The sequence below is a fragment of the Amborella trichopoda genome, chromosome 5, assembly GCF_054954075.1.
Source record: "Amborella trichopoda isolate Santa Cruz 75 chromosome 5, AtrichopodaSantaCruz75HAP2 v2.0, whole genome shotgun sequence".
NCBI classification, from domain to species: domain Eukaryota; kingdom Viridiplantae; phylum Streptophyta; class Magnoliopsida; order Amborellales; family Amborellaceae; genus Amborella; species Amborella trichopoda.
The window spans coordinates 39,557,241-39,583,302 of NC_142340.1; the positions used below are offsets into that span (position 1 = coordinate 39,557,241).

The 26,062-nt window shown below is 33.8% G+C and overlaps 1 protein-coding gene across 8 annotated transcripts; it reads left to right on the forward strand.

Annotated features, from left to right (window-relative positions):
* Positions 1–215: 215 nt before the first annotated feature.
* LOC18433034 (uncharacterized) lies at positions 216–24,371 on the forward strand. 8 transcript variants are annotated; one of them, XM_088867865.1, is made up of 7 exons: positions 216–1,126; positions 2,233–2,334; positions 7,892–7,996; positions 19,386–19,512; positions 19,636–19,689; positions 20,825–20,934; positions 24,148–24,371. In XM_088867865.1, the coding sequence occupies exons 1-6, from the start codon at positions 591–593 to the stop codon at positions 20,894–20,896; spliced, it is 996 nt and encodes a 331-aa protein (XP_088723991.1). In that variant the 5' UTR covers positions 216–590; the 3' UTR covers positions 20,897–20,934; positions 24,148–24,371. The 8 variants fall into 8 exon arrangements, 5 of the variants coding, with proteins under 5 accessions (XP_088723991.1, XP_011622910.1, XP_088723993.1 ...); XM_011624608.3 differs by having other exon boundaries at positions 24,180–24,371; XM_088867867.1 differs by having other exon boundaries at positions 216–1,115; positions 24,180–24,371.
* The last annotated feature ends 1,691 nt before the right edge of the window (positions 24,372–26,062 follow it).

The following is a 26,062-nucleotide window of genomic DNA, read 5'->3' on the forward strand; positions in this document are numbered from 1 at the left end:
AGTAATCACTATTAAGATTCAAATTAACGCTTGCACTGATTACTCGAGTTTTTTACCGTCACACCAACAATTACCCCCAACAAAGTACCTTCTTAGATATAGAAAATAAATATAAAGGAATATAAGGGTATTATAGTCATTTTTCATCCTGACAAATTCTTTCTGAGAATTCAAGACCCAAGGAAGACGTTACCCGCCCCAACTCTTCAACCGTCGTACTTCCTTCACGCTTCAACTCTCCCTCTCTCTCTCTCTCTCTCTCTGCCGGCGCCTTCTCTCTATACGGACGACTTTCTGGCTTTCCGGCGAGTCTTCTGACTTCTCCGGCGTTTTTTGCTTATTGTCCCTGCGGTTTTGGTGTCTAATTTGGCTGGAACCGCCTGCACCCTGTCTCTCTTGCTATTTCTCTCATGTTTTTTTTCCAACGAGAAGGCGGGGTTTTTCCGTGATGCCGGTTTCTCCGTCTCTCCCCATGGGTTTTCCCGGAAAAATGTCATTTTTCCGACCATGAACCCAGTTACTAGGACGATTCTCCTGGTTTCTCCGGCAAAAATGGTGTTTTTTCCTGCAAAACTGGAGGTTTTCCGGCCATGAAAGCAGAGGGTCTCTGCTACGCGGCTGGGGCTGCCCTAGCCCATAGCTGCATCGACCTTTCGAGAAAATGGGCAGCCAATAACTTCAACCCCATCGAGCTCCTTGCCCTAGTCGCTCTTCTCGACTCTGTTCTCCTTTGTGCCCTAGCTTCCTCTTCATGGCCTTCTCTTCCACCTCTTCTTTCAAACCCAGATCGCCATTTTCTGAGAATCCTTGTTCTGAGTTCTGGTCTTAAAGTAATGGCGGGTTACATGTATCAAAAATCCCTACAAATATCACCCATTTCAGTTACAGTGCCCTACCTTGCTTTCACCCCTGTAATGCTTTTGCTCACTGGTTTTCTTCTTATGGGTGAGGTTCCAAGCCATGCTGGTATGGTGGGTGTTGGTGTTGTTACAATTGGTGGGTATTTGTTGGCTTTGGAGAAGCATGGGGAGCCTTCAGATTCGAAGAGAGCTAGAGGAGAGGGTTTGCCTGAGCTCATGTCTAATGGAGATGTTACTTCATCGCTTAACAAGAAGGTATTTTCGAGGTAATTAGGTGCCCTAGAAATTCTTTCTTTCATGCACAATTGGTCAGCATTTTTCCTTTCTTGAATTTGGTGTGATCGTTAACATGTGTAATTGGTCATATCTTTTCTATTTTTTTTGCATTTAGGTCTTATGATGCCTTTATTGTAAAACTCATAAAATGGATCATGAGTTTATCATTTGGTTTTCTTAAGTTATTTTTATTGTGGGAATCCTTTTTCATGGTGGTGGTTGTAACTCTCAAGCACTACCTTGTTTTTATTTAATGAGTTTTGCTAAGGAATTGTGTTTCTTTTGAAATCTAAGTTAGCTTTTTTAACTCTCGGAGATTTCTGTAGAGCCCATTCCCTTGCATTGTGATTTTATGTTTGCAAATTTTAGCATTTCAGATTTAGTGTAAATGTGGGCCTATTGCGTGATAGGATCGTTGGCATAGGAATTCTGATTTGTCTTCTGGACCTTTTTTTTCTCCCTCCTTATACTCTAATTTTGAATCTATCAACGGATTCCTCAGTATGTTCTCATGATTATCAAAGGAGTTAGGGAACTTCAGTTTAGAATTAGGCTGATATTGCAGTATTTCTTATGGTGACTCTTGTCATTTAACTTTTATATTTGTAATCTTCTACTTTTTGGTTTCTTTTGGTTTTATTATTTATTTTTGGATTAATGTTGGTTCTTAAGTTTCATTTCTTTGATAAATTTCCTATTATTGGTTTCTATTGATATATATATATATATATATATATATAAGATAATACAAGAGTAATGATAGTGTTCACCTTTTGGTTTTTTACTTTATATGGGTTTGTAGTTTTCAGTGGAATTTTGTCATTTGAACTTTATACAATAGGTATGGAATATCTTGTTATAGAATGTTCTTATAGTTTTTCAATACGATATTCTGCATTCTAATCATATATTTGTTTCATATTTTCTATTTTTCTGATAAATTGTTTTTTTTCCAGAGTTATGGGTTTTTTCATTTTCTCTTTGGATAATATTGTGGTTGCTTACTAGGTTATTATGTTTCTGATGGTTTGGATTGTTAGCTTGAGGACCAATTGTAGAAAGAGGTTGAATCACTTATCTAAGAACTATTTTGTAGGTTTGCTTCAAGTCCATTATTTCAGCCATTCCTTGCCCTTAGAAAGGAAGAAGGAAGCCTCTTGATGCTCGGTGTGGCTGGATTGCTTAGCATTAGTAACAGGTTTGTGAGTTCTGCACTCTCATTTGGTTGCGTTGTTATTGTTATCGATAGTCTCTGATCTCTAAGATGCAAAGGCCTTTTTATTTTCATCTTTCTTATTTAAAAATGTAATATGTGTGTTTGCCTGCTTTCTTGTATGATGTATCTATGTATTTACATGTAGGAAGAGTGTCTGTATCTTTTTCACAGTTCTATCCTTCGTAAAGTTCAAGTACTTAAGTTTAAATTACTTATAATTGCATAGTTTTTGGGACCTTAATTCAGCATGCTTGATAAACTTTTCCCATGTACAAGTGGGTTTTTTGGAGTTCATCAGATTTCCTTGATATAATGTTTAGTAACTCAGAGAGGCCTGATGCTTATGCTTGTAATGGAGACATTCTCAACTCGCATAAATTTACCTTTGACAAGTGGCTGATGCATGCGCTTTCCTTTTCAGCATGATCACGTAGTTTTTACTAATTAAAAAATTAGGATTTACATCATGATTGATGGGTATAATTATTCAAAGTCTTGTTCCGCAAACTTTTCAAAGGGAATCTTAAATCTGCAATAGTAAAAAGAGAATTTTAAATTCAATTCTCTCAAAATCACATTTAATGAAGGTAATGGCAGGTCCAACTTTTGTCATAAATGGTCAAGGGATTTTGACTCATCACCTTTTCATAAGATTTGTATTTCCATCTCTCTCTATCTTTTTTCTCTATATTTCTTTATTTAATTGATCTTGCTACCTCATACTCTTTTTTTAAAATTTATTTAAATTGAAATGTGGGGGTTATGTGAAGAAATGTTATCATGTACATTGTAAAATGAAATAAATGTCTCTGTTATATTATTCATTTCCTGGAAAAATATCTTTAGTATATTATTTATTACTCTCAAATTTTGTTCGAGTAAATTTATTTGTAAGTAGAACAAATACATTTTTAATATATTAAAAATTATGAGATTCACAAACTAATAACAGGATATGGTCTCCTAGAATGACTGTTCTAATTTCTTAGCTACTTGATCAATCATAGGATCCAATTACCATTTTATAGGTGGCCCAACAGAAAGAGGCAGACCTATATATTTTACAAGGAGATTTACAGTATCTCCCCAGTGTGGCCACATACTTGACACCACTATCTTTTATTTTAATGCCCAAATCTTGTCTCAGAACTGTAGTAGGAATTAGTAATGGGGGGAAGTGATATGTGTAGACAAGAATTAGGCATGTATATATAAAACATGGGTCAAGAATGTTGCGCCTTGAATGCAGTCTTTAGTGGAAGTACAATTACACATAAACTGAAGCTTCTTCTTGTGGGAGAGAGATTGTGTACTAAACGAATAGCTAGACAATCCATGTCACAAAATGGACAATTTGGTTCAAGCTCTGCTTTGTATATAGCAAAAAGAATAAAAAATGTTGACAAATTTGCTATGCTCAAATAGTTCTTAGCATTTACCTAATGCCACCAAACTCAGACCCAACCTTCAAGGAAAAAAGACATATATCACCCTCTTTGTAATTATAATTCAAATAAACCCTCAGGTCCATGGAAAGCTCATGGACCCCCTCCTAGTTATAATAAAAGGCGTTTTAACCCCCTCTGCACCATTTTCATTGTCCAAATTACAACATTTATACTTTTAAGTTTTTTAATGACCCCATCTTTCAAGCCCTAGAAAAGCTTCCCCTCTCTCTCTTTCTTCCTAACCTGTGAACCCTTTCCTATCTCCCTCTCTCCCAACCTCCCATGAACGCTTAGCTCTCTTTCTCATCTTGTGACCCTTACAAGTTAGTTAAAAGAGGCATCTCAAATTCCATTTATATGATTGGTTGCTAGAAAAAAGGAAAATGGTAAATGTTGTAATTTGGACAACGAAAAAGGTAAGGAGACCTTAGGGTTATTTGGGATTTTAATTATAGAGAGGGGGTATACGTCTTTTTCCTATAAAATTTTTCTACTCGTTGCTGCATTTTGTTTGGTGCAATCTATACTCCACACTTGGTAAATCGATTGATTTGTAAAGATCATTATGGAAACTGTTGTGAGGAGAGAAAAATATTTTGAGCCCAATATTGGTCAACTTACCTTGATAATTGTGAATAAACCCATTAAAAGAAAAACAATTAGTCATCAATTTCTGACATAACCATAGTGCATTTGTTCCTATCTTTTCCTGTTATGTTTGTATAAATCTAACTCCTAACATCTGATCCTCTTAGTTTTTTTCTCAATTAATGTTTATTTTGTCTGAAACATTTTAATTTAATGATTTTATTTGATAACCTTTTCCCCAAAAGTGAAATCCTAACTATCTTGAGCATTTGGTTTGTTTTTTTTCTTGCATATAATTAAATTTAGTAATAGATATATTCTTATATTTACTTCTAGATATTTTATTCTCTCTTTTGTTTCTTGTTTATGTCCTTTTTCAATTTCCTTCCTATTCTCTTGTATGGTTTTCTTTAGCTGTCATGGAACCTCTCAAACAAAAGAAAATCTTTTCATTTCCGGTCTCCTCTTGATGCAGGAAAGTTTTGAGGGTACAATAAAATCAGTAAGAAACAAAGCCAAACAAAAGCATAATTCAAATAAATCTGGGGTTGCTTCTCCATACCCTACTCTAGGATTCTAAAAGCCTAAGCTTTTCTCTCTTTCAATTAAAAAATCATGTGGAATTGCCTCCTCAAGGTCCTACACACCTGATATATATTATAATTTAATGTTTCAAGTACAAAAAGTATCCAAACAAATAATACATTGGCGCATATATCCTAACTTAAACTTAAATTTCACAATAACAGTTTTACCACTGTGAACAGTATCAGTACTCATGAATAGTCATTCAATTACTATTCATTAAGTAAATAAAATAAAAATAAAAATCCTAGAATCCCTAAAAAAGTAAAAACCCTAGAAGTAAATTCTAAAACTAAAACTATAATATACATCATTCGAAATTGAATAAAAATGCAAAATATGAATAATTTTGCCCGTTTTTATTCGCCTCTGATTGGAGAAAACTTGTACTTGAGTTTTGAAGTGTGCTACGATGAATTCAGTGTCAAAACCACCTTTTTCAATCGTCCGTTTCTTAAGTATTATTCATGATAAAAAGAATTTATTAAGAAACGGATCCTCATATATAGATATTGAGGAGATGTAAATTTATCAAATTCTGCTATTATTGACTCTCATTAAAAACCATGTTAGATACTCTTAACTTCAATTTTTTGGTATTTAGAGGCTTTCTTGACATTTAGTTCATTACTGTTTGAATACATGGCCACAATTTGCAGATTCTGAGTCGACCATGCTTCCACTGCACTACTCTGATATCGATGCCCTAAATCTTTTAAATGTTCCACCTCTTTAATATTAATGAGATCTTTAAAGGCCATGATTTGGATCAGTACTCCTCCTGTCTTCTCCCCATATTCTTCACCCTCTTCCAAAATCTCTTAATAAGCATCTTGATCCTTATCATAGATCGGAGCAATCTTGTAGTTCATCTGAGTATATATCAAAAATTGGTGGTGAATCTCAATCTACAACTTGCTGATTTTCGATGTAATCTATGTCAAAATCAAGAATCTTTTCCTTCAAATTGAAAACCTTAGATGTTTCCAACGTTTAGGTCTTTTGTCACTATCTTTGACACTCGACTCCACACATGGAGCATGAAAGTGAAAGGTTTGTACTCGAGATCCTCTTGGGCTTAGAGATTACCGTCTTGCCCATTATTGAGGCTTGCGAACAGCTGCATCAGTTGCTGAACTTGTCTTTCATGTTCTACAATTCTCTTATCTCTTGGATCATAGAGCGGATCTACGAAATCCCCCTTGCACGACCCCTTCTTTCCACCATGGGATCGCCAAAATCACAAATCCTAGGCAGATGATCAACAAAAGCCTGTTGAAATCAACAAGATCTAGGCTTTGTTGTTGATCTAGGGCACAAAAATTGACTTTACAGTACTATCTGCATGGATCGTGGGCTCTGATACCAATTTGATATAGGAAAAATTTAAGAGAATAGTAAAATTAACAAGAAACAAAGCCAAACACAAGCATAATTGAAAGAAACCTAGGGTCTCTTCTCCATACTTGAAGCTAGGGTTCCAAAAGCCTAAGTTTTTCTCTCTTTTAATTTTTAAAAATCATGTGGAATCCCCCCCCCCCTCAAGGTCCCACACGCCTCTTATATAGTATAATTTGATGTTCCAAGTACAAAAAGTGTCCAAACAAATAATGCATTGACCAATATATCCTAACTTAAACTTGAAATTTTTGTAATGCCAAAGGTTCAAATTTTTTTTTGTAATGATAGTTTTACTCTTGGGAAAAATACTCATTAATAGTAATTGTGAAAAGTACTCATAAAAATAAAATAAAATAATAAAAATCCTAGAATCTCTAAAAAACTAAAAAACCCTAGAAATAAACTCTAAAACTAAAATTATAATAGCTATCCTTCAAAATTGAATAAAAATTAAAAATTAGAAATGAGAATAATTTTGCCCTCCATCACCTCTGGATATATGCTCATCTTACAATATTGTCCTCTTGACTATGTTCCACATAACACAATTTTACACTATGATTTCGTTCATTTACTCAAAAAAAAGAAATAGAAAAAAAGCTATAATTTATTTCAATGAAAGATACATGAAATGGAAATAGTATGAATTTTTCCATATACTTTACAAATGAAATACATGCATATAATCCTACTTAATCCTATTAATACATGCATTTAATCCTTCTTTTTTTTGGGTAACTTAATCCTTCTTAATCCCACCATTCTTGACACGTATGATTCGAGATGATCTCATAATTCACCGAGATTACTATAATTTTCTGGAGTGAAAGTTCAGTGGCTTTGATCTTTCACTAGTTATGATAAGTGAATGATGTGTTGACTTGGTATTTCATTTTCCATTGTGTAACTTGCATTCCTCAAATTAGTTTGCTTCCGACGTACTTTATCAGCCAATAGTTTGCATATTCATCTGATATTTTGCTTTCGTGCTCATGTATTTACGTGGTTATCCTCATTGTAACATGCATTCGTCTTAATTAATTAGTTTGTTGCGTCCTGTTAATTTTAAGTTATGAACAGTACGGAAACATTGTTTTAAATGGAGTTTAAATGAGGAAAACCCTTGTGTATGAGAGTTCTGTATGCTCTACATGTTCTAATTGTGTCAAAGAAGAGCTCATGGTGAGGGAGAATATATCAAAATTAAAAATGTGGGGCATTTTGTTATTAAGAAAGTATAGCGTAATCCAAACGGGTCAGCACTGTGTTGAAGAGAGTGGGACTCACCAGTGGGATCATGGTTTCTTATGATGGCTCCTACTCTCTCTATCACTATCTGGCATTTCATGGGATAGTTGATCTAATGGAGTATGATTTTGCATTGGATTGTGGTATACTTTCCCTCTATTGTTGCTGGTCTGTTTGTCTGTTGAATGAATGAATGAATTAATGGCATGCCTCTTTTGTTACCTGCATTTCTAGTACTTAGAAGCTTGTTTTCCTCTTGTCTGCTTCAGTTTAGACAAAATGGGAGCCCATTTGTCAGAGTCAGCTGTTTTATTTGCGGCAATCCAAAGAGTAATCATGGCATTACCTGTAATGATTCATTTACTTCTGTACAGGTCAGTTAAGTCTATCTGATTTTTTTTTAAATCAATAATAATCAGAATTCTTATTTATCGTAGCTGCATTAGCATCACTATTTGCTAACAATGATACTCATTATATGAAGACGTGTTCATAGCAAGCCAAAACCTTGCGAAAAGAATGCTTTAATTGATTGGAAGGTCAGAACTTCCCAAGTTAGTATCGCAAATGTGCATATTTTAATAGAACCCTCCATTTCTTTGTTTCTCTTTGTTTGTTCATATAAGAGGGACAATAGGATACTAAGTTTGTGAATTATGAAAACTAGCAAAAATGCCCGTGTGTTGCACGTGTATTTTAGAAGCAAAATACATTATTATTATTCGAGTATAAAATATAAATTATTAATTTCAAAGACATACCCCATACCAAAAAACTCTAATTTAGGAGAAAAGCCTATGTCTGAAAATCCTATTCCATAGTTAAGGGAACCTTGTGGTTAGGGTGACAGTCCCGCTTCGGAACCTCGATCTCACCATTCATGCAAGAAGCCTATGTCTGAAAATTCTATTCCATAGTTAAGGGAACCTTGTGGGTAGGGTGACAGTCCCGCTTCGAAACCTCGATCCCACCATTCATGCAAGGATCTTGTAGGGATCTCGTTTTTTCGATTTTGGGATCTCTCTCCTAAAAAAAGGGACCATGTTCCATCCATCAGTGGAATCCAGTTCCATTTTGAAATAGATCCCTGCTCCCATGAACCATGGTCCAAGGTATTGGTATATTAAAATCCTGGGTTCCATGTTTGTGGGTTCTACTTTCATTAGCGAATGATACCAAGTTAGAGATTGCTATTGTCCAAAGTTCCCATTATTTAGGAATCATAAGTCCCATGATGTTAAAATGCAATCCCTTTTGCGCATAGCACAAAGTTCGATTATTTTTTGTTCTTAATTTGAACTAGGCATAGTCTAGATTGATTCATTTTTTTATTAAGTCCCTATTGTGGAAGCCATCCCTCTTAGTTGTGAAAATATATATTTCATTTAAAATCTTATATTTATGATGTCCTATTGTTTTAGAGTCTTAAATTTGATTACAGTTGTGAAATGAGAATATTTGCTTTCATTTCAAGCTTTAAAAAGCTTCTTTTACATCAGTCAGAGAGAGAGAGAGAGAGAGAGAGAGAGAGAGTAGTTCATCTTGTTCTCTTGCTCTTTCGGAGAGCCAGCCTTTAAGAAACAATGGAAGCAGCGGAGACTACATTCGAAGAAGATGATTCTTGAATGGTTGGATTTTGGGTTGCCGGGACCTCAAAGGGAATGGTGCATACCAAACTGGTGTCATAGCCTGAAGATGTAGTGGTTATAAGAAAGACTGACTTATAGAGCTACATAATTAATCCATTGTTATTCACACAAAAATAAATAAATCCATTATTAAGGGTAGGGGGCACTTGATAAGGGATCCTTGGTAAATGGCAGTTGTGGATCTCGTGGCCAATCAACTGAGGACCTTGATTCTTATACTTTAAGAATCTTGATATTACAACATGAGGAACCATGTTATATGACATACTTAAACCTCAATTCCTTGACCAAGGGAACTCGTACTAGCTCTACTTACAACCTCATTTTTTTGTATAGTGGAGCTTAGATTCCTGCTAGTCAAAATATTGAACCCATTGACATCGGATGTCGCTCCCATACACCTAAGGATCTTGCTCCTTGTCTTATTCATTGTACAGACACCGATCCTAACCCCAGGGAGCTTCCACTATAGGGTGGTTTGGCGAATCCTGAACCGATCCTACTCTTATCTCTCATAAACTGTAATTTTTGCAAGATTATGATGTTGATTGAAAGCTTTAGTAAGGCCTCTATCTCATAAAAAAACCTTAAATTGAACACCCTATTAATTTGACGATTATGTTCATTTAAAAGGTCATTCTGAATTTGGTGATTATCTTCCAAAGCATTATTTCAATCCTTTGGAGAAAATCCACATTAGATAGCACAATAAGCAATATCTGAAAATGAAATTACGAATCGAAAAGTAAAACCTATCAATTTCAACATATCTATTATATATAAAACGCCACATGGCTTGGATGCCATGTGGCATGCAACAAATGCGTTAACAGTTTCAGGGTTTGGATAATAGTCATAAATTCCTCAAAAATGTAATGTATATTATATAGTATTTATTATTATTACCATGTGTGTAACAAGTTTACGGAAACACTTCCTCAGGTACATGCTAAAACATTATGCAATAGATATTAAAGACTACAATTTTGAAGTCCCAACCTTCCAAGCTTAGCATCAACCTCCAGAAAATAGAGATTTGTTAGTTTTAAATTAAAAATGACTTAACAAGTCTTTTATCTCAACTCTCAAGGTATAAATATACAATATGATCCCTCGGGACCATATTAAGAAAGCAAGCTTTACTTTCTCACTTGAATGGGGGAATTAAATAGGCATGATGTCACCAAAAATCATCCCACTATAATGTTTTATTCAACTAACCCATATCATCATCATCATAATTTTAGCTTTTTTCCAATTAGTTGGGGTCGGCTACATGAATCCTGGTTCTCCATTCTGCTCTATTAAAGGCCATATCCTCAGTGAGGCTATAAGTCCCCATATCTTTTCGAACTACTTCCAACCACGTCCTTTTGGGCCTACCCTTTACCCTTTTCGGTCCTTCCAATTGAACTAGCACACATGGCCAGCCCACCTAAGTCTACTCTCTCTCATTTTATCGCCTATTGGTGTCATGCCTAAATTCTCTCGAATAGATTCATTGCAAATTCTATCCCTTCTTTTCTTGCCACTCATATATCTAAACATCCTCATTTCCGTTACACTCATTCTATGAGTATATTGTTTTTTGTCCTCCCAACATTTTGCCCCATAGAGTATATTGTTTTTTGTCATCAAATTAATTGGGTGTTCAATTTAAGGTTTTTATATGAGATAGAGGCTTTAGTAAAGCTTTTAAACTACGTCATAATCTTGGCAAAATTACAGCTTATGAGAGATTTACAATATTTAGGCTTATATTTGAATTTAGCACTTATTTTGGAATATAATTTTTGAATTAGGCTTTTCTTTTAAATTAGAGTTCTTGGTTTAGGGTATGTCTTTGAAATTGACAATTTTTTTTCCAGAAATTATAGTTCTTGGCTTTTCTCTCTCTCTCTCACTCTCACTGACTCTCTCTATGAATGTTTTATGCATACATGTTGAAATTAATAGGTTTTACTTTTGGATTTTGGAATATGATTTTTTGAAATAGGCTTTTCCCCTATATTAGAGTCCTTGGTTTAGGACATGCCTTTGAAATTGACAAATGTTTTTTCAGAAATTATGGTTATTGGCTTCTCTCTCTCTCTCTATGAATGTTTTATGTATATATGTTGAAATTAGTAGGTTTTACTTTTCGATTCTCAATTTCATTTTGAGTTAGTGCTTATTGTGCTATCTGATGTGGATTTTCTTTGAAGGTTTGAAAGAATGCTTTGGAAGATAATCGCCAAATTAAGAATGAGTTTTTTAATGGAAGATAGTCAAATTATTAGGGTGTTCAATTTAAGGTTTTTTTTTAATGAGATGGAGGCTTCAATAAAGCTTTTAAATGCCATCATAATCTTGCAAAAATTGCAGTTTATGAGAGATTTAAAATATTTAGGTTTATCTTTGAACTTCAAGTAGGCTTTTCTCTTAAATTAGAGTTTTTATGTTTGGAGTATGTCTTTGAAACTAATAATTTTAATTATTATACTATACGAATAATAATGTATTTTGCTTCTACAATTGTACAACCCATAGTAGCAATTCGACGACTAATCGTTAAATTTTTCAAAAAATCGACGAATTTTTGGAAAATGTTTTAAATGCCTTTTTTTGAAAAGTTTGTCAAAAAAACATGTTTTTTTCATAATACCGTTAAAAATGCGTTTTTTATGAGGAATGAAAATAAGGGACCAAAAAAATGTGCTTTTTTTTTTACTTGTAATTTTTTTTAGAAAGAGAAACAACTTTTTTCCTAGTTTGTGTAATTTCTAAAAGAACATATTATTTCCGTAAAAAAAAAATCTGACAATGGAAATTTTTATCCGCAATAGATTTATGTATTGTTAGGATTTAGGGTTTATTATCTTAGGGTTTGTGCTATGTTTTTCTTCTTCACATCCACATTTTCAGATTGAAGGTATGATTTTTTTGTTCTTTTTCTTTTTAACTTCAACACAATGCATATTTCAGTAGTTATTGTGCAAAGAAAATACTGTTTACATGCAAATCATTGTGTAAAGGAAATCATATAGATGCAAAAACTCGATTTCTGTGGGCAGATGTTCTTATGGAAGCCATTGGATAACTAAGCTGCCTCATTTGAGATGCATGAGTAACCGGAGCCTCCAAATTTTGTTGTTGAGTGTTCCTATTTACATGCGAGCGATTTCTTCTTCCCTTTCAAATTTTTTTGTTGAGTGTTTCTTCTGCCTTGCAAAAACCTTGTGCAGCATGATTTCAATGCTTCCACTGCCTCATCCTCAACGGCCATCATGGTGTGAACTGAGTGAAGAGAGAGTGAGAGAGAGAATATCTACTCAATGAAAGCTATAAGCAGTGAATGGAAGGGTTGGAACCATAGTTAGCAAGTCGGGGGGACTTTGAATAAATCGGGAAAAAATCGTTTTTGTTTTAAAAACTCGATGAAAAAATCGGATAAAAAATATGAATCGGCAAAAATACTTCATGTAAAGATATCTCCAATATATTGGACTAGGCTCAAAAAATCGGATAAGTTAAAATGTTAGAAATTTTGAAATTCTAAAATATAAAAATTATGTTAAAGCCATCAATAACTAATCCATCCATAAAAACTTTACTAGACTAATATAATTAAGTCAATTAATTTAGATGACTTATGACTCTCATCCAATCATCCAATATTTAATTTAGATGCTATGTTATTTTGAGCCAATTTAACCCTAAAAGTCAATTTTCCATCATTCCCGACTCTAGACTAATATAATTAAGTCAATTAATTTAGATGACTCTTGACTCTCACCCAGTCATCCAATATTTAATTTAGATGCTCTGTTATTTTGAGCCAATTTAACCCTAAAAGTCAATTTTCCGTTATTCCCAACTCTCTCTCTCTAAAACCTATTTTATGCATTTGCAGATGTCCCATTTGTTCATTGTTGGATCTCCTTTCTCTCTTTCTCTCTCCTGCATGTTCACAAATTCAAACAGAGGCAAAACCAGATTCAGTGTAGTTCCAACCCTTCCATTCACTGCTTATAGTTTTCATTGGGTAGATATTCTCTCTCTTACTCTCTCTTCACTCAGCTCACACAATGACGGCCGTTGAGGATGAGGCAACGGAAGCATTGAAATCATGCTGCACAAAGGTTTTGCAGGGTAGAAGAAAGGGCAGAAGAAACACTCAACAACAAAATTTGAAAAGGCAGAAGAAATCGCTCGCCTGTAAATAGAGGAACACTCAACAACAAAATTTGGAGGCTCCAGTTACTCATGCATCTCAACTGAGGCAGCCTACTTATCCAATGACTTCCATAAGAAAATCTGCTCACAAAAATCTAGTTTTTGCATTTATATGATTTTCTTTACACAATAATTTCCTTTAAACAATGATTTACATGTAAACAGTATTTTTTTTGCACAAGAACTACTAAAATATCATCATGTTGAAGTTAAAAAGAAAAAGAAAAGAAAAATCATTACTACAATATGAAAATGTGGCTGTGAAGAAGAAGAAGAAGAACATAGCATAAACCCTAAGATAATAAACCCAAAATCCTAATAATACATAAATCTATTGGGGATAAAAATTTTCGTTTGGATTTTTTTTGGTGGAAAATATTATGTTCTTTTAGAAATTACACAAAATAGGAAAAAAGGTGTTTCTCTTTCTAAAAAAAATTACAAGTAAAAAAAAAAAAACGTTTTTTGGTCCCTTTTTTTTTTTCCGTTCCTCATAAAAAACGCGTTTTTAACGGTATTATGAAGAAACGCGTTTTTTTGATGAACTTTTAAAAAACAAACGGCATTTAAAAAGTTTTCCAAAAATTCGATGATTTTTGAAAGATTCGGCGATTAGTCGCCGAATTGCTAACTATGGTTGGAACCACAGTAAATCAGGTTTTGCCTCTATTTGAATTTGTGTAGCACATGTAGGAGAGAGAAAGGAAATTCAACAATGAACAAATGGGGCATCTGCAAATGCATAAAATAGGTTTTAGAGAGAGAGAGTTGGGAATGACGAAAAATTGACTTTTAGGTTTAAATTGGCTCAAAATAATAGAGCATCTAAATTAAATATTAGATGATTGGATGAAAGTCATGAGTTATCTAAATTAATTGGCTTAATTATATTAGTCTAGTAAAGTTTTTATGATGGATTAGTATTGATGGCTTTGACATAATTTTTATTTTTTAGAATTTCAAAATTTCTATCATTTTAACTTATTCGATTTTTTTACTCCGATTTTTTGAGCCTAGTACGATATATTGGCGATATCTTGACATGAAGTATTTTTTCCAATCCGTATTTTTTATCTGATTTTTTTAGCCGACTTTTTAAAATAAAAACGAGTGCGCCAATTTATTCAATGTCCCCGACTTGCTAACTTTGGTGCAACCCATGTGCATTTTGTTAGTATGCATAAAAAGTGCAAGTGAGAGCGAGAAAAGCCAAAAACCATAATTTTTGAAAAACACTGCTAATTTCAAAGTCATATCCTAAAGCAAAAACTTTAAATTAAGAGAAACGGCTACTAAAAACAAGTATACTCCAAAAAAAATACTAAATTCAAATATAAACCTAATTTATCATAAGCTGTATTTTCGTTAGATTATGATGTAGTTTAAGAGCTTTCCTAAAGCCTCTATCTCATAGAAAAACCCTAAATTGAATATCCTATTAATTTGACGATTATATTTCATTAAAAAACTACTTATAATAAAATAAAAGTCTGTAAGTGAGAGAAACAAAAATCTCGATAATCACAAAAAGACTGCATCTAACAAAATACTTTCTATCTTTGAAATCCCTCATTAAAAGACAAACCCTAAGTTGTCATTCTTCCATAAAAGTACATCAATAAATATTTGAAAATACCTAATTGTCTAAGTTTTCTCTTTCCAATTTCCTTCAATTTGATTGATCTTTTTTATTCTTCTAATTTTTATGAGCTGTGTCATTGGATTTTTCTAATGAACCTCTTTTGCTTTAGACTCTCTCTTCACCCCCTTTCTCTCTTTGTTTTGCTTCTTTCTTCTCCTTTTTATGCTCACAGGCTGTCTCTCTCTCTCTTTGTTGGGTATTTATCTTAAAAAAAATACGTATTCTCTCTCATGCAATCTCTCTCTCTCTCTCTCTCTCTCTCTCTCTCTTTATTTGAAAAAAGACGGACGTAATATCTCTCACGCTCATTGATGCATTTAAAAGATATGTAATCTCTCTTCAGTGCATTCAAGAGGCACACACTCTCTCTCTTCTAAATGATTTCTCTCTGTCTCTCTCTCTTATGCATTTAAGACGTATGGTCTCTCTCTTGGATATTTATCTTTAAAAAAACGTAATCTATTTCTTGTACTTGCAATTTTGAAGCAATTAAGAAAGGGATTTATACATAAAATTGGAAAAATTTAAGGACATTAATTAAATAGTGCTAAAATAAAAGGATATTAACATTAGTTTCCTATGATTTTAATTATTTAATTAAATAATTTGCTCTATGACAAATTTTAACTTATAATTAATGATAAACTAAATTAGATTTATCAATTACCATTAATTGAATTAGATTTATCATTTAAACATTTAAGAAGTTGATATTTTAAAATTGTCCTCATAAAATGGAATTATTCTAATTATGATTTTTTCAAAAATATAGTCTTTTATATGACTATCAAACCTTCAAAATAGATTTGATGTTTCACGGTCCAATTCAAATTTATATTCTATAAAGTGCTTCTTTTAAAGTAATTTTAAAATTAATGGAATATTTTATTAATGATATGGATTTTATAGGGTCAAAGCGTTATATGGTCATTTAGTTTAAATACATAGGTGAGTTGGATAAAACATTATAGTGGGATGACATTTGGTCATATCTTTCCTATTTAATGCTTCTGTTCAAGTGAGAAAGGGTAAAGTTTGCTTTCTTAATATGGTCCCGAGGGATCATATTGTATATTTTACGTCTTGAGGTAAAAGACTTGTTAAGTAATATTTTTAATTTAAAATTGACAAATCTTTATTTTCTAGAGGTTGATGCTAAGTTGAAAAGGTTAGATCCACAAAATTGTAGTTCATTACTATATCTTGCATAGTATTTTACCCTAAATAGCATGTACCTGTGAGAGCGTTTCCATTAACTTGTTACGCATGTGGTACTAATAATAATAATTATATAATGTACATAACATTTTGTGGAAATTTATTACTATTACCCGAACCTATATGGCATTTTATATATAATAGATTGCTGACCCCCATCTTGTAGCTTGTTATTCAATAAAGAGTGTACCGATCAAAGTTCAAAGGTTTATATATAAGGTCTTCATTAGAAGAGAGGAGAAAAGTTGTAGTTGGGCTGAAACCCAGAAGCATGAAGTGGGAAAGTGGTAGAGTAGAAGCAGAGAGACTTGCAGTGAGTTTGAGAGCAAAAGAGAAGAAAAACAAGAGGGGAAAAGAAGAAGAGAGAAACACAGAAAAGAAGAAAAAGACCTAGCTAGAAAGTGAACATAATCAGAGTAAAGTGAAAATAAAACATAACAAAATATGTTATTAGATTTCTGATTCTGCTTTTGGGGGTTAACTGTTGAGCTGTTCATGTTCCTCCTGTTTCACAAGCTTGTCTCTCAGGGCTGGGTACCTGCCGTGCGTGTGTTCTTCACTGGCCATTAGTGTCCTGGCCTCTCTATTGGTGAATGTTTGTTCATTATGGGGAACACAGGTCTCCTTCCTCTATGGGGTTTATTCCTTGTGTAGCTTTTCCAAAAGCTGAAAGTTTTTTGTGCTACAGGACTCTGGTCAAAAGGGGGAGAAAAACATACAAGAATGGAAGAAATGGGGGAGGGGGGGGGGGGGGAGTTGGAAAGCTTCTTAAAAATAGGAGCAGAAAACAAGAAACAATTGTGGAGAAAATAGAAGAACTTCTGAAGCATCATTAGGCTGTTAAGTGCAATGTCATGGCTTACATATGTTGGAGACCGCTCATGGGGACTAGCTAGGAGCAACGATATCATCTTCCCTTCTCTTCCATTAAAGAGGCTGAAGAATTTAACTTCTTTACTTGAAAGATTTAAAAGGGCATCAGCCCTTTTCGGGCCCTTTTATCGTTGTTTGAATCCATCATGACTTCTGGCCAGTCAAGTCAGACATTCTTTTTGTTTTTGTGGTTTCTGGCCATGGATGGAAAAGCTTAGGGCAAAAATTAGTCCCTAAGGCATTCATTTAAAAAAGAAGAAGAAAGAGTCAGTCTCGAAGTTAACACTTATATTAATGATGGGTGAAGATTGAGGTCAGTCTCGAAGTTAATACTTATATTAATGATGGGTGAAGATTGAGGTCAGTCCCAAAGTTAGTACTTATATTAATGATGGGTGAAGATTGAGGTTCTGATCACCATCGCAAGGGTAGAAGACACTGGTTTAACAAAAAAAAGGGCTGGGATGGTACCGTCCTTGCTAAGATGATGTCAAGACTGTTATCTTGTGCCGATTATCATCAACCACGCTATCATCTAATTATTTGGAGAGTTATCCACCGGACATAATAGGTTTGATATATACCAATTTCTCAATGACACAAGATGGCCTTTCCAGTTCTGGAAGATTGATGAGCTCATGAGAATAAATGAGGCTCAGAAAGCCACTTTGCCACAGGCAGTGGACCAGCTGATGCAGAAGCAGCCACAGCGATGGAAGTGGGATGGGAGTAGCTGCTGCAGGCTTTAGAAATCCAATAGATGGTCACTAAAATGTTGTTTATATGGTCTCGAAAGAATTGTAGTCTTTTAATTGCACACGGAGGAATGGTCCTCCAAATTGGGACCAAATTTCAGAATAGATGTTTTTTATATGAACAAAAAGATAATAAATCAAGTAAAATGAGATAATTTTTCGAGAAAAAATATTACCTTCCATGTATCTCAAACGAATACGTGGAAGTGGAGAGACATAACAGGTGGGAAAATTTAATGACAAAGATTAGGAGGGCAGTGGGACTCCTCTCCTGCAAGGCAGTTTCTGCATAATTAACTATTGCTTATAGAAATGCAGTAATAAAATTGATTTTCTTGAGGCAGCTTTGTCCATAGCAACTTGTACAAAGAACATTTGCCGCAAAGGTTATCTGACCATAGGACAGCATAAGAGAAAATCCCCATTTTGATTGATTGGGAAGACAACTTCATAAGCTTGGTGGTGTAGATATCTTGCGCTAGCAAGGGGTGCTGGATTTCACATAATTTGGAAAGTTGATGGTTGTATGGAAAACATCAGTCTCCAATGATTTTCATTTTACCTATTTGTTAACCTTGTTTTTGTTAGGCGTGCTTATTAACTAATCACCTCTTTTTACTATTATAAACATTAATTTAGAGGCCTGTTTGTATCTTGCTATAACTTTATAGACCGATGTTCAAAACCCAAAAAGTTGGCCAATTCTGTCATTGTCAAGTATAAGAACTGCTGTGCTAAACACTTATTTCCCAAAAACTTGGGCAAGTTTTTCAAAACTTGTACACCATTAGGGGAAAAAAGCATCTATAGTGGAATTCATACCTAGTTGGTCACTGAGTCAAACTTTATGGCTACCTCTTGACTCAATTCATATGACAAAGCAGGCATACATGCACATACACAGACATGCACAACAACTGGGGTACAGCCAGGTTTCTCAGTTTTAAAACTCGGCAACTGGCCAAGTCCAGTTGACTTGATGAGTTTTGTTTCGAAAGTGAATTTTTTACTGCTAGTTGGCTATGAACGTCTTGTAGTATTAACTTACAGTAGAACTGTTGACAGAGAATCCAACTGTACCCAAAAATGATTTATCTTCTTTCTTAACTGCGAGTAATGTAATAATATCAGCCTTTATTTGATGAGTTCTGCATTGAAATGGAAAAATTTCTGTTTTCTAGCCTCTTTAATCTAAAGAACAAGGGAATCTAATGCGTATTATAGTCTGGCTTATTCTCAAACTTGCAAGTGTCGGTAGTTTCATATACCTATCAAATGAGAAATGGAAATGCATTGTGCATGTAATGGTGTTCATATGTTTGTCATTTGTTGCCTCTTTACTTATATGTGGGTTGATATCATCATATCTTCATTGTTTTGGCAAGAACTAATCGTGACACAAATCTTGCAGCCCTAAATCATTCAAACATCTGGTGAATGATTTCCCAGCATTTGCTTTGATCTCTGTGTTTGAGGTAGCAGCATTTATTTGCTTCCTCAAGAGTTTAGAGTCTCTGCTGGTGTCATATGCAGTGGCTGTAAGTAGTGTACTTTCCTCAACCACAATTAAGAGTGACAGATGGAGAAAGTTTTCTCATAATCCAATTAAACATTCACAATTTACTCTTTGAAATTACACTTATTTGGAGTCACTGTTTCAGGCCAAGCGAAGCAATGTGATCCTGTCAGTTATTGTTGGCAAGGTTGTATTCAAGGTGAATAGCCCTTCTTTGAAACTTCGAAAGGCAAATTTGCTTCACATAAGAGAGAGAGCGAGTGAGCTGAAAAATCGTTTAATTATATTGGAATCGCCTGATTTGACTCAGGACCAAGTGGTCACTGGTTCTTGATATCTTTGAACCACTGATTTGCCCTGGTTTGCATGAAATTGCCCTGTTTTCTGCAGTGAATCACACGTTTTTATCCCAAATTTCTTTTGCATATTCTGTCGTTTAGTCCATCCTGAACTCATTTTGAGCCATTTCACTCTAGAAAAAAAACTTGAATCCAGTCATTTTCATGGGTCTACAATATTTATTCCTCTGTTTATTGAATTCAAGCACTATTTTTGGGAAATCGAAAGTCTTGTAAAAATTGGGGTTTTCTCTCTGATGGCAAGTCTGATCATTGCAAACAGATTCAAAACTAATTCAAATAGTGTTTTGAATCAAACTGATTCAAGAAAATTGTCAAAAATAATTCAATTCAGTGTCTGAATCCAAATATATTAATGATGATTTTTTGGGACTGAAATGGCTCAAGAAGAGCTATTTTGGATTGAAATTTGTAATTTGAAACTTTGAAATGCGTTTTTTTGGGACTGAAATGAGATCTGGCATTTGGATTCAGTAAAACAGACCCAAAAGATCATCAAATAATCTTCAAATCATGTTTTAGTATGTTTTCGGGTATATTTTGATCTAAAATTTTGAGTTCAGTGCTTGAATCAGTGATCAAACTTTTCTTTTCCAATTTTGAATGATTCAGAAAAAAAGATTTTGATGAGTTTTATAAACAGTTTTATTTAAACACCGATTCAATGATTTTGAAAAATTTTGGACATTTTTTATTTTCCATCCTTTTTGGGCTGGATTACCCCAAAGTTGGTGATGACTTGGATTTCCAGTTGATCATGACCGCCAATTCCATTATTTATTTATTCAATGCCATTAGTATTGCCTGATGTTGTTACTTGTTTATGTGTTATTTCATCAAGCACTGTGATTAGCCATATGTTTTTACATGGATTTTCCCATTTCTTTCGAGTCTTTAACTTTGGCAACTTGAAGTGCTCTCCTCTGGTAAATTTGGTGTTCATGCTGAATCTATTACACTATTTAATGTTCACAGGAAAAGATTTGGAGAAAACTTCCATATATTGTTATGATGGTTTCCGGGATGGCTCTGATTATACTGGCATGACATCAGTTGATGTAATTTTGTCACTCAGTTTTGCACAGGTACTTTTTTCTCCTGCCTTCTTGGGATGTTAAAGTTCTTTTGTTATTATGAACTTCGATAATTACCCAATAATTATTTATTTTCATGTAAATTTTTTTCTTTCCCTTGTCAGGACTGATGTTTGCACAACGTTCTGTTTTTTAAAGTTAGATCTTAGCATAATGTCAACCCATTCTTTAGGGAGCGTTTACCCTTGGAACTAATGACAATTACCCCGACCTAAAAATGATGGATTTTGAATCCAAAAAGTCAAGAGTACATTAGCGTGCTTCCTGCTAAGGAAGAAATAAGGACTAACTAACTGATACATGGATGTGGAATGTTCCGATCGGGTGCCCACCCACCATCTTATGATGCAACAGTGCCTAGCCACCATTGGATTGTTGGGCCAGATCATCTGCATGTATCTGTGTGTGTGTGTGTGAGCGTGTGGGTATGTAGCGTGTCTGTATTCATTTATGTTCATATGGTTCTCTCTGTGCATTAATATATGAGTGCGTGTGTGTGTGTCTGTTTGTATATATATATATACTAGCAAAATGCACACGCTATGTTTGTGTGTTGCTGAAGCAAAATGCAGTATGGAAAATCGTATAGTCTGGTGCGTTTATTTGCCAAAATAAAAGCATGGGTTGAGAGAAAATAAAGATTATCTTACCTTATAGTAAACCTTTCTTGTTGATTTACTATGAATCTAGATTCACCAGTTGACTCCTCTTCTAATTCTACCATTGGCTTCTCTTTTTAGCAGACTCCTCTATACTGGTTTAGCCTGTTTAATTATCTTTCATCTCTCTATTCTTACTCACCATAAACTTCTTGGTGGTGAAAATCTTTCCTCTACCCCTTCCGCATTTCTCCATTCTCTCTCTCTCCCCCTTATATATATACAAATACATTAACTCTTCCTCTCTCTCGCTCTCATAGTTCTGCACCTCTCTCCCCCCCTCAACTCTCTCTCTCTCTTCCTCCCCCCCAATATGTATCCAAATACATACACTCTTCCTCTACGTCATCTTCTCAACTCTCTCTCTCTCAATTTTCTCTTCCCCTCTCTGTACCTCTCACGTTTCTTCATTCTCTCTCTCTCTCTCGCCCCCCCCTTCCCTATTTATGCAGATACATTAATTCTTCCTCTCTCTCACCCTCCCATGTTTCTCCTCTTTCTCTGTCTCTTTCTCTCTCCATTTTTTTAATATAAATATACTTTAAAAGTATATTTGTACCTATTTTTTCCTTATAAACTATACCTATTTTGCATTATAAACTATACATATTTTGCATTATAATTAGGAAAAAGTTTATTTAAGTGCGAGGCTCTAAACAATCAAATTAGAGCGCACCTCAAAATTTCACTAGAAGAGGTTGTTTTGATGCCCAAATATCCTCAAATTAATCGTCTCGACCTCAAGATGCATGGACATGAGAAAAAATGGATTTCAAGTTTTGGAAGTAATGATCTTGTAATGCATTTTTGGACCATCAATTTTGAAGATTTCTAAGTTTTCATAGATCTGCTCAATCTACACTATTTTTTAAGCTTAAAATTTATAATTAGTGATGAAAATATATTTTAAGGCTATCACAAAGATTTCCAGTATTGAAACTACATTTCTCGACACTATTTGAAGGTGCGATTTACTTTGATCGTTTAGAACCTCTGCCTTATGCAAACCGCTTCTTTATAATTATAGGTTAGAAATATCAAAATAAGTATATTCCAAAATAGTATAAAAATTTTACCTATTTTGAATTATAGTTATAAGACATGATTATCAATTTAAATATCATTTATATTTATTAATAATTTTTTAATTTTGATTTTTTAAAACTATAAGAGGACAAATTCATTCTAAATATGATTTATATTTTAAGAGAAATTTTACCTTTTGTATGTATTTGTATGTGTTACCTTTGGTGCCAAAAATTAGAACTTTTATTTCCTGAAAACTCAATATCTGTATTTCATTTGAAATAGGACATACTCGAGAGAATACAAACTCAATTGATAGTTGGTTCTGTATTTCATTCAAAATAGGATATACTCGAGGGAATACAAACTCACTTGATAGTTGTATGTGTACTTGTTATATACTTTTGCCACCTCACATAGTAATAAATGCTGTAGTTTTTTTTCTTTGGAAATTTTTATAACATGTTCCTCTCAGGGCCATACTATACTACTACTCTCTCAGAAATCGATGAGTATTTTTGAGATCTAATATTTAGAAATCTGCTTGTAATCACAAATGGAACTTTTAGTACAAGAAAATTTTAAATTTTTTATTTTCTGAAATTCTATATATATTTTCAATTAAAATAGGATATACCCTAGGTAACACAACTCATTTGATAGTTGTATGTATACTTATTATATGGTATGATACTTTATGATACATATTATTTTTCTGAACCAATATCCAAACCAATTTCTTGATTGCCACATGTCCAAACCAATTGGTGTTTTACAGCGTGTGAGTGGGCGAGCATGTCTTAGGCATGGAATGTAGATGGTTAGGTAGGTGGGTAAATGTGATGTACTAACATGTAATCCTGAGCTTGAAATTGTTAAACATTCACAAAAAATGTTGAACAAGTAATGCTCCTGCTTCATTGACATTTGGGTGGGGCATTTTCTATCTTCTCTCAAGGGAACTAGAAATCTGGTAACGATCTTTGGGCTGTTTTTAGTCTTTAATGACTGTTTATTGATTACTGACATGGGTGATGGTAGTACAGTAATTGTCCTGCCTCTGATACTCGAACTACTAGCAACTTTCTCCCTTTACCAATAATTTATGTTTTATCTTTTCCATTATTCACTTGAAAGATTATTTGTTATTGGGATGTTAACTATTGAAAGGACCAAGAGCAATATAGAAGTGCTTTTTAATTTCTGTGAACTCTTTTATTATTCTGATATTTGATATTGATAATTGTGCAATCCTTTGTAATGATATATTGTTTTCAATGTTTGAGAGTTAATTGTGATTGTCCATTATTGTTAAATATTTCCTTAGAACTTTTAACCCCCGTCCCAGAAAGGAGTTATTGATATGCTTCAAGCTGAATTTAGTTTATCAACGAATTTTATATGATAAAACAAAACCTTTTATTGTTGTATGCTTTTAGGTGCTGGCTGTTAGAAGTACTACACTTATGACTGCTCTTTTACTGCAGTAACACATTTGTTCCTTTGTAATATCCTGTAGGAATTCTGACATAGAAGCATTTCTTTCTACAGAAAAGCTGAACTAAAAGATTATATGACCTTCTTCACCTGCTGCCCGCGACCTACTGTTCATCGGAGTATTGTTACCTTTCACTGGAGAGATATCAGAGGATCATAGTTTATGAATTTCTTATCCCACAATTTTTTTAAAAAAACTTTGCGGGTATGTATGGCATCTATTATATCTTAACAATATCACTTCAATATGGTGGCATTACCTTTTTTTTTTTTTTGATGGTGGAGCTCTCTCTCACTCACTCTCTCCCACACACATACACATACACACACCATGTGTTTCACCAGCTTCCATGCATCAGAGAGATGGGAAGGGTGGCAAAGTTTTGTAGTCATTGTCTGCTTTAGAGACTGCTGAGCCTTTTATTTTCTTTTCTTGTTTTTTTCTTTTTCCAATGTTAACGTGGAGTCTCATAAGCCATGGTACCACACCTAAATGAGGGTGCGCTTATGGAAAAGAAAAGCCATATATGAGGTATGAGGGTTCACAAACTTACGATGGATTCTAGAGGGAAAATGAGTTTTTGAATTTTAATCATCTCCAATGTTTTAAAAACTGGACTTATTGGTTGAACTGGCCACTAGTTGTATCGCTCTGGATCTGCCAGATTGGTAATCTAGATTGGTGAGAATCATGCCAAGAAATATGGTGTGAATTGGGCAATTCCAAGGTTTAGAGACCCAGATTGCCCATCCACCTATTTTGGGTTGAACAGCACAAGTGATTAAGCATATTTAGAAGGCCAAGCTTTTTATGTTTCCCCTACAACATATAATTTATGTACTTCCCCTTATCCAACCGTCCATTCTGAATGGATGATTGAGATGGCCCATTAAAATATCACATCTCTACAATTTTATTTTAAAATTTTTTCTATGAAATATTTTGACACCAAATTTTGGGCATCGCTCCTCTCATACTCACATTTCTAAAAAAATAAAAAAATATTCTCAATAAAATAAAATGATCAAAATACCTTTGAAAGTTTCAATGGGTATTTTGATCATTATATTTTATCGAAAAATTATTTTTAATGTTTTTTAGGTGCGTCCCATTGAGAAGATTACTCGTACCAAATTTCATATTCATACAATTTGTAGAAAAAAAAAATTTCATATGCATATAATTTGTAGAAAAAACAAAGTAAAGATAAAATATTGAGGCTTCGGATCTAGATCAAATGGTGAGTGGTTCACTTGATTTAAATTGAACGGTTGGACGGGAAAAAGTATGCATCTTCTATGCTGAAGGGTAAGTATAGTAATCTTTACCTATCCAGAAACACCTGTTGGTGCCAAATCTATGTGGAGCTGGGTTGGAGGCTTAGTGATAATTTATCGTTGCGGGTGTGGTATGGGATGCGTATTTATCATAATATTATTGTCTTATTAAATACATCTCTTTTATTAGGAATTGTTTGTTAATTTATCATAAATTTGTTATAAATAAAGGAAAGTTTGTCAAAAAGGCACTCAATAGATGAATTATTTAGTAACTCATATTTTTTACTTAATGTAGTATCTTGCTCAAGACAAATGATAGATTTTTGAGGTGCACCTTAATTCTAACCTTATATACTCTTTGTTGAAAAGCCTATCGGAATTGGTGTTTTACGTATGTTTTGAAAAAGGGAAATTATAAAAAATATCCTTATTTTTTCAAAAAATCAGAAAAGAAAACTTTTTTTTTTTCGAAATCTCATTCGTACCCATTACTTTTTATTTTTTATTCTGGTTACCTAAATACTTAACCATGGAGGTCATCATGGTCTTATCATGACCGTGATGCTCGTGAATCCCTCAACTTAATGGGAACGAAACATCAGGTCTTTAAGTTAGATTTCAAGCTCCCAAAAGACTTTCTACTCCTGTGGGAGAAT

What these genes read in the sequence shown, in the direction of transcription:
- LOC18433034 (XM_088867865.1), top strand. Translation starts at nt 591, where the DNA reads ATGAAAGCAGAGGGTCTCTGCTACGCGGCTGGGGCTGCCCTAGCCCAT. An exon ending in AACAAGAAGGTATTTTCGAG is followed by an intron (nt 1,127 to 2,232) that starts GTAATTAGGTGC and finishes ACTATTTTGTAG; the next exon opens with GTTTGCTTCAAGTCCATTAT. An exon ending in TTGGCAAGGTTGTATTCAAG is followed by an intron (nt 19,690 to 20,824) that starts GTGAATAGCCCT and finishes TAATGTTCACAG; the next exon opens with GAAAAGATTTGGAGAAAACT.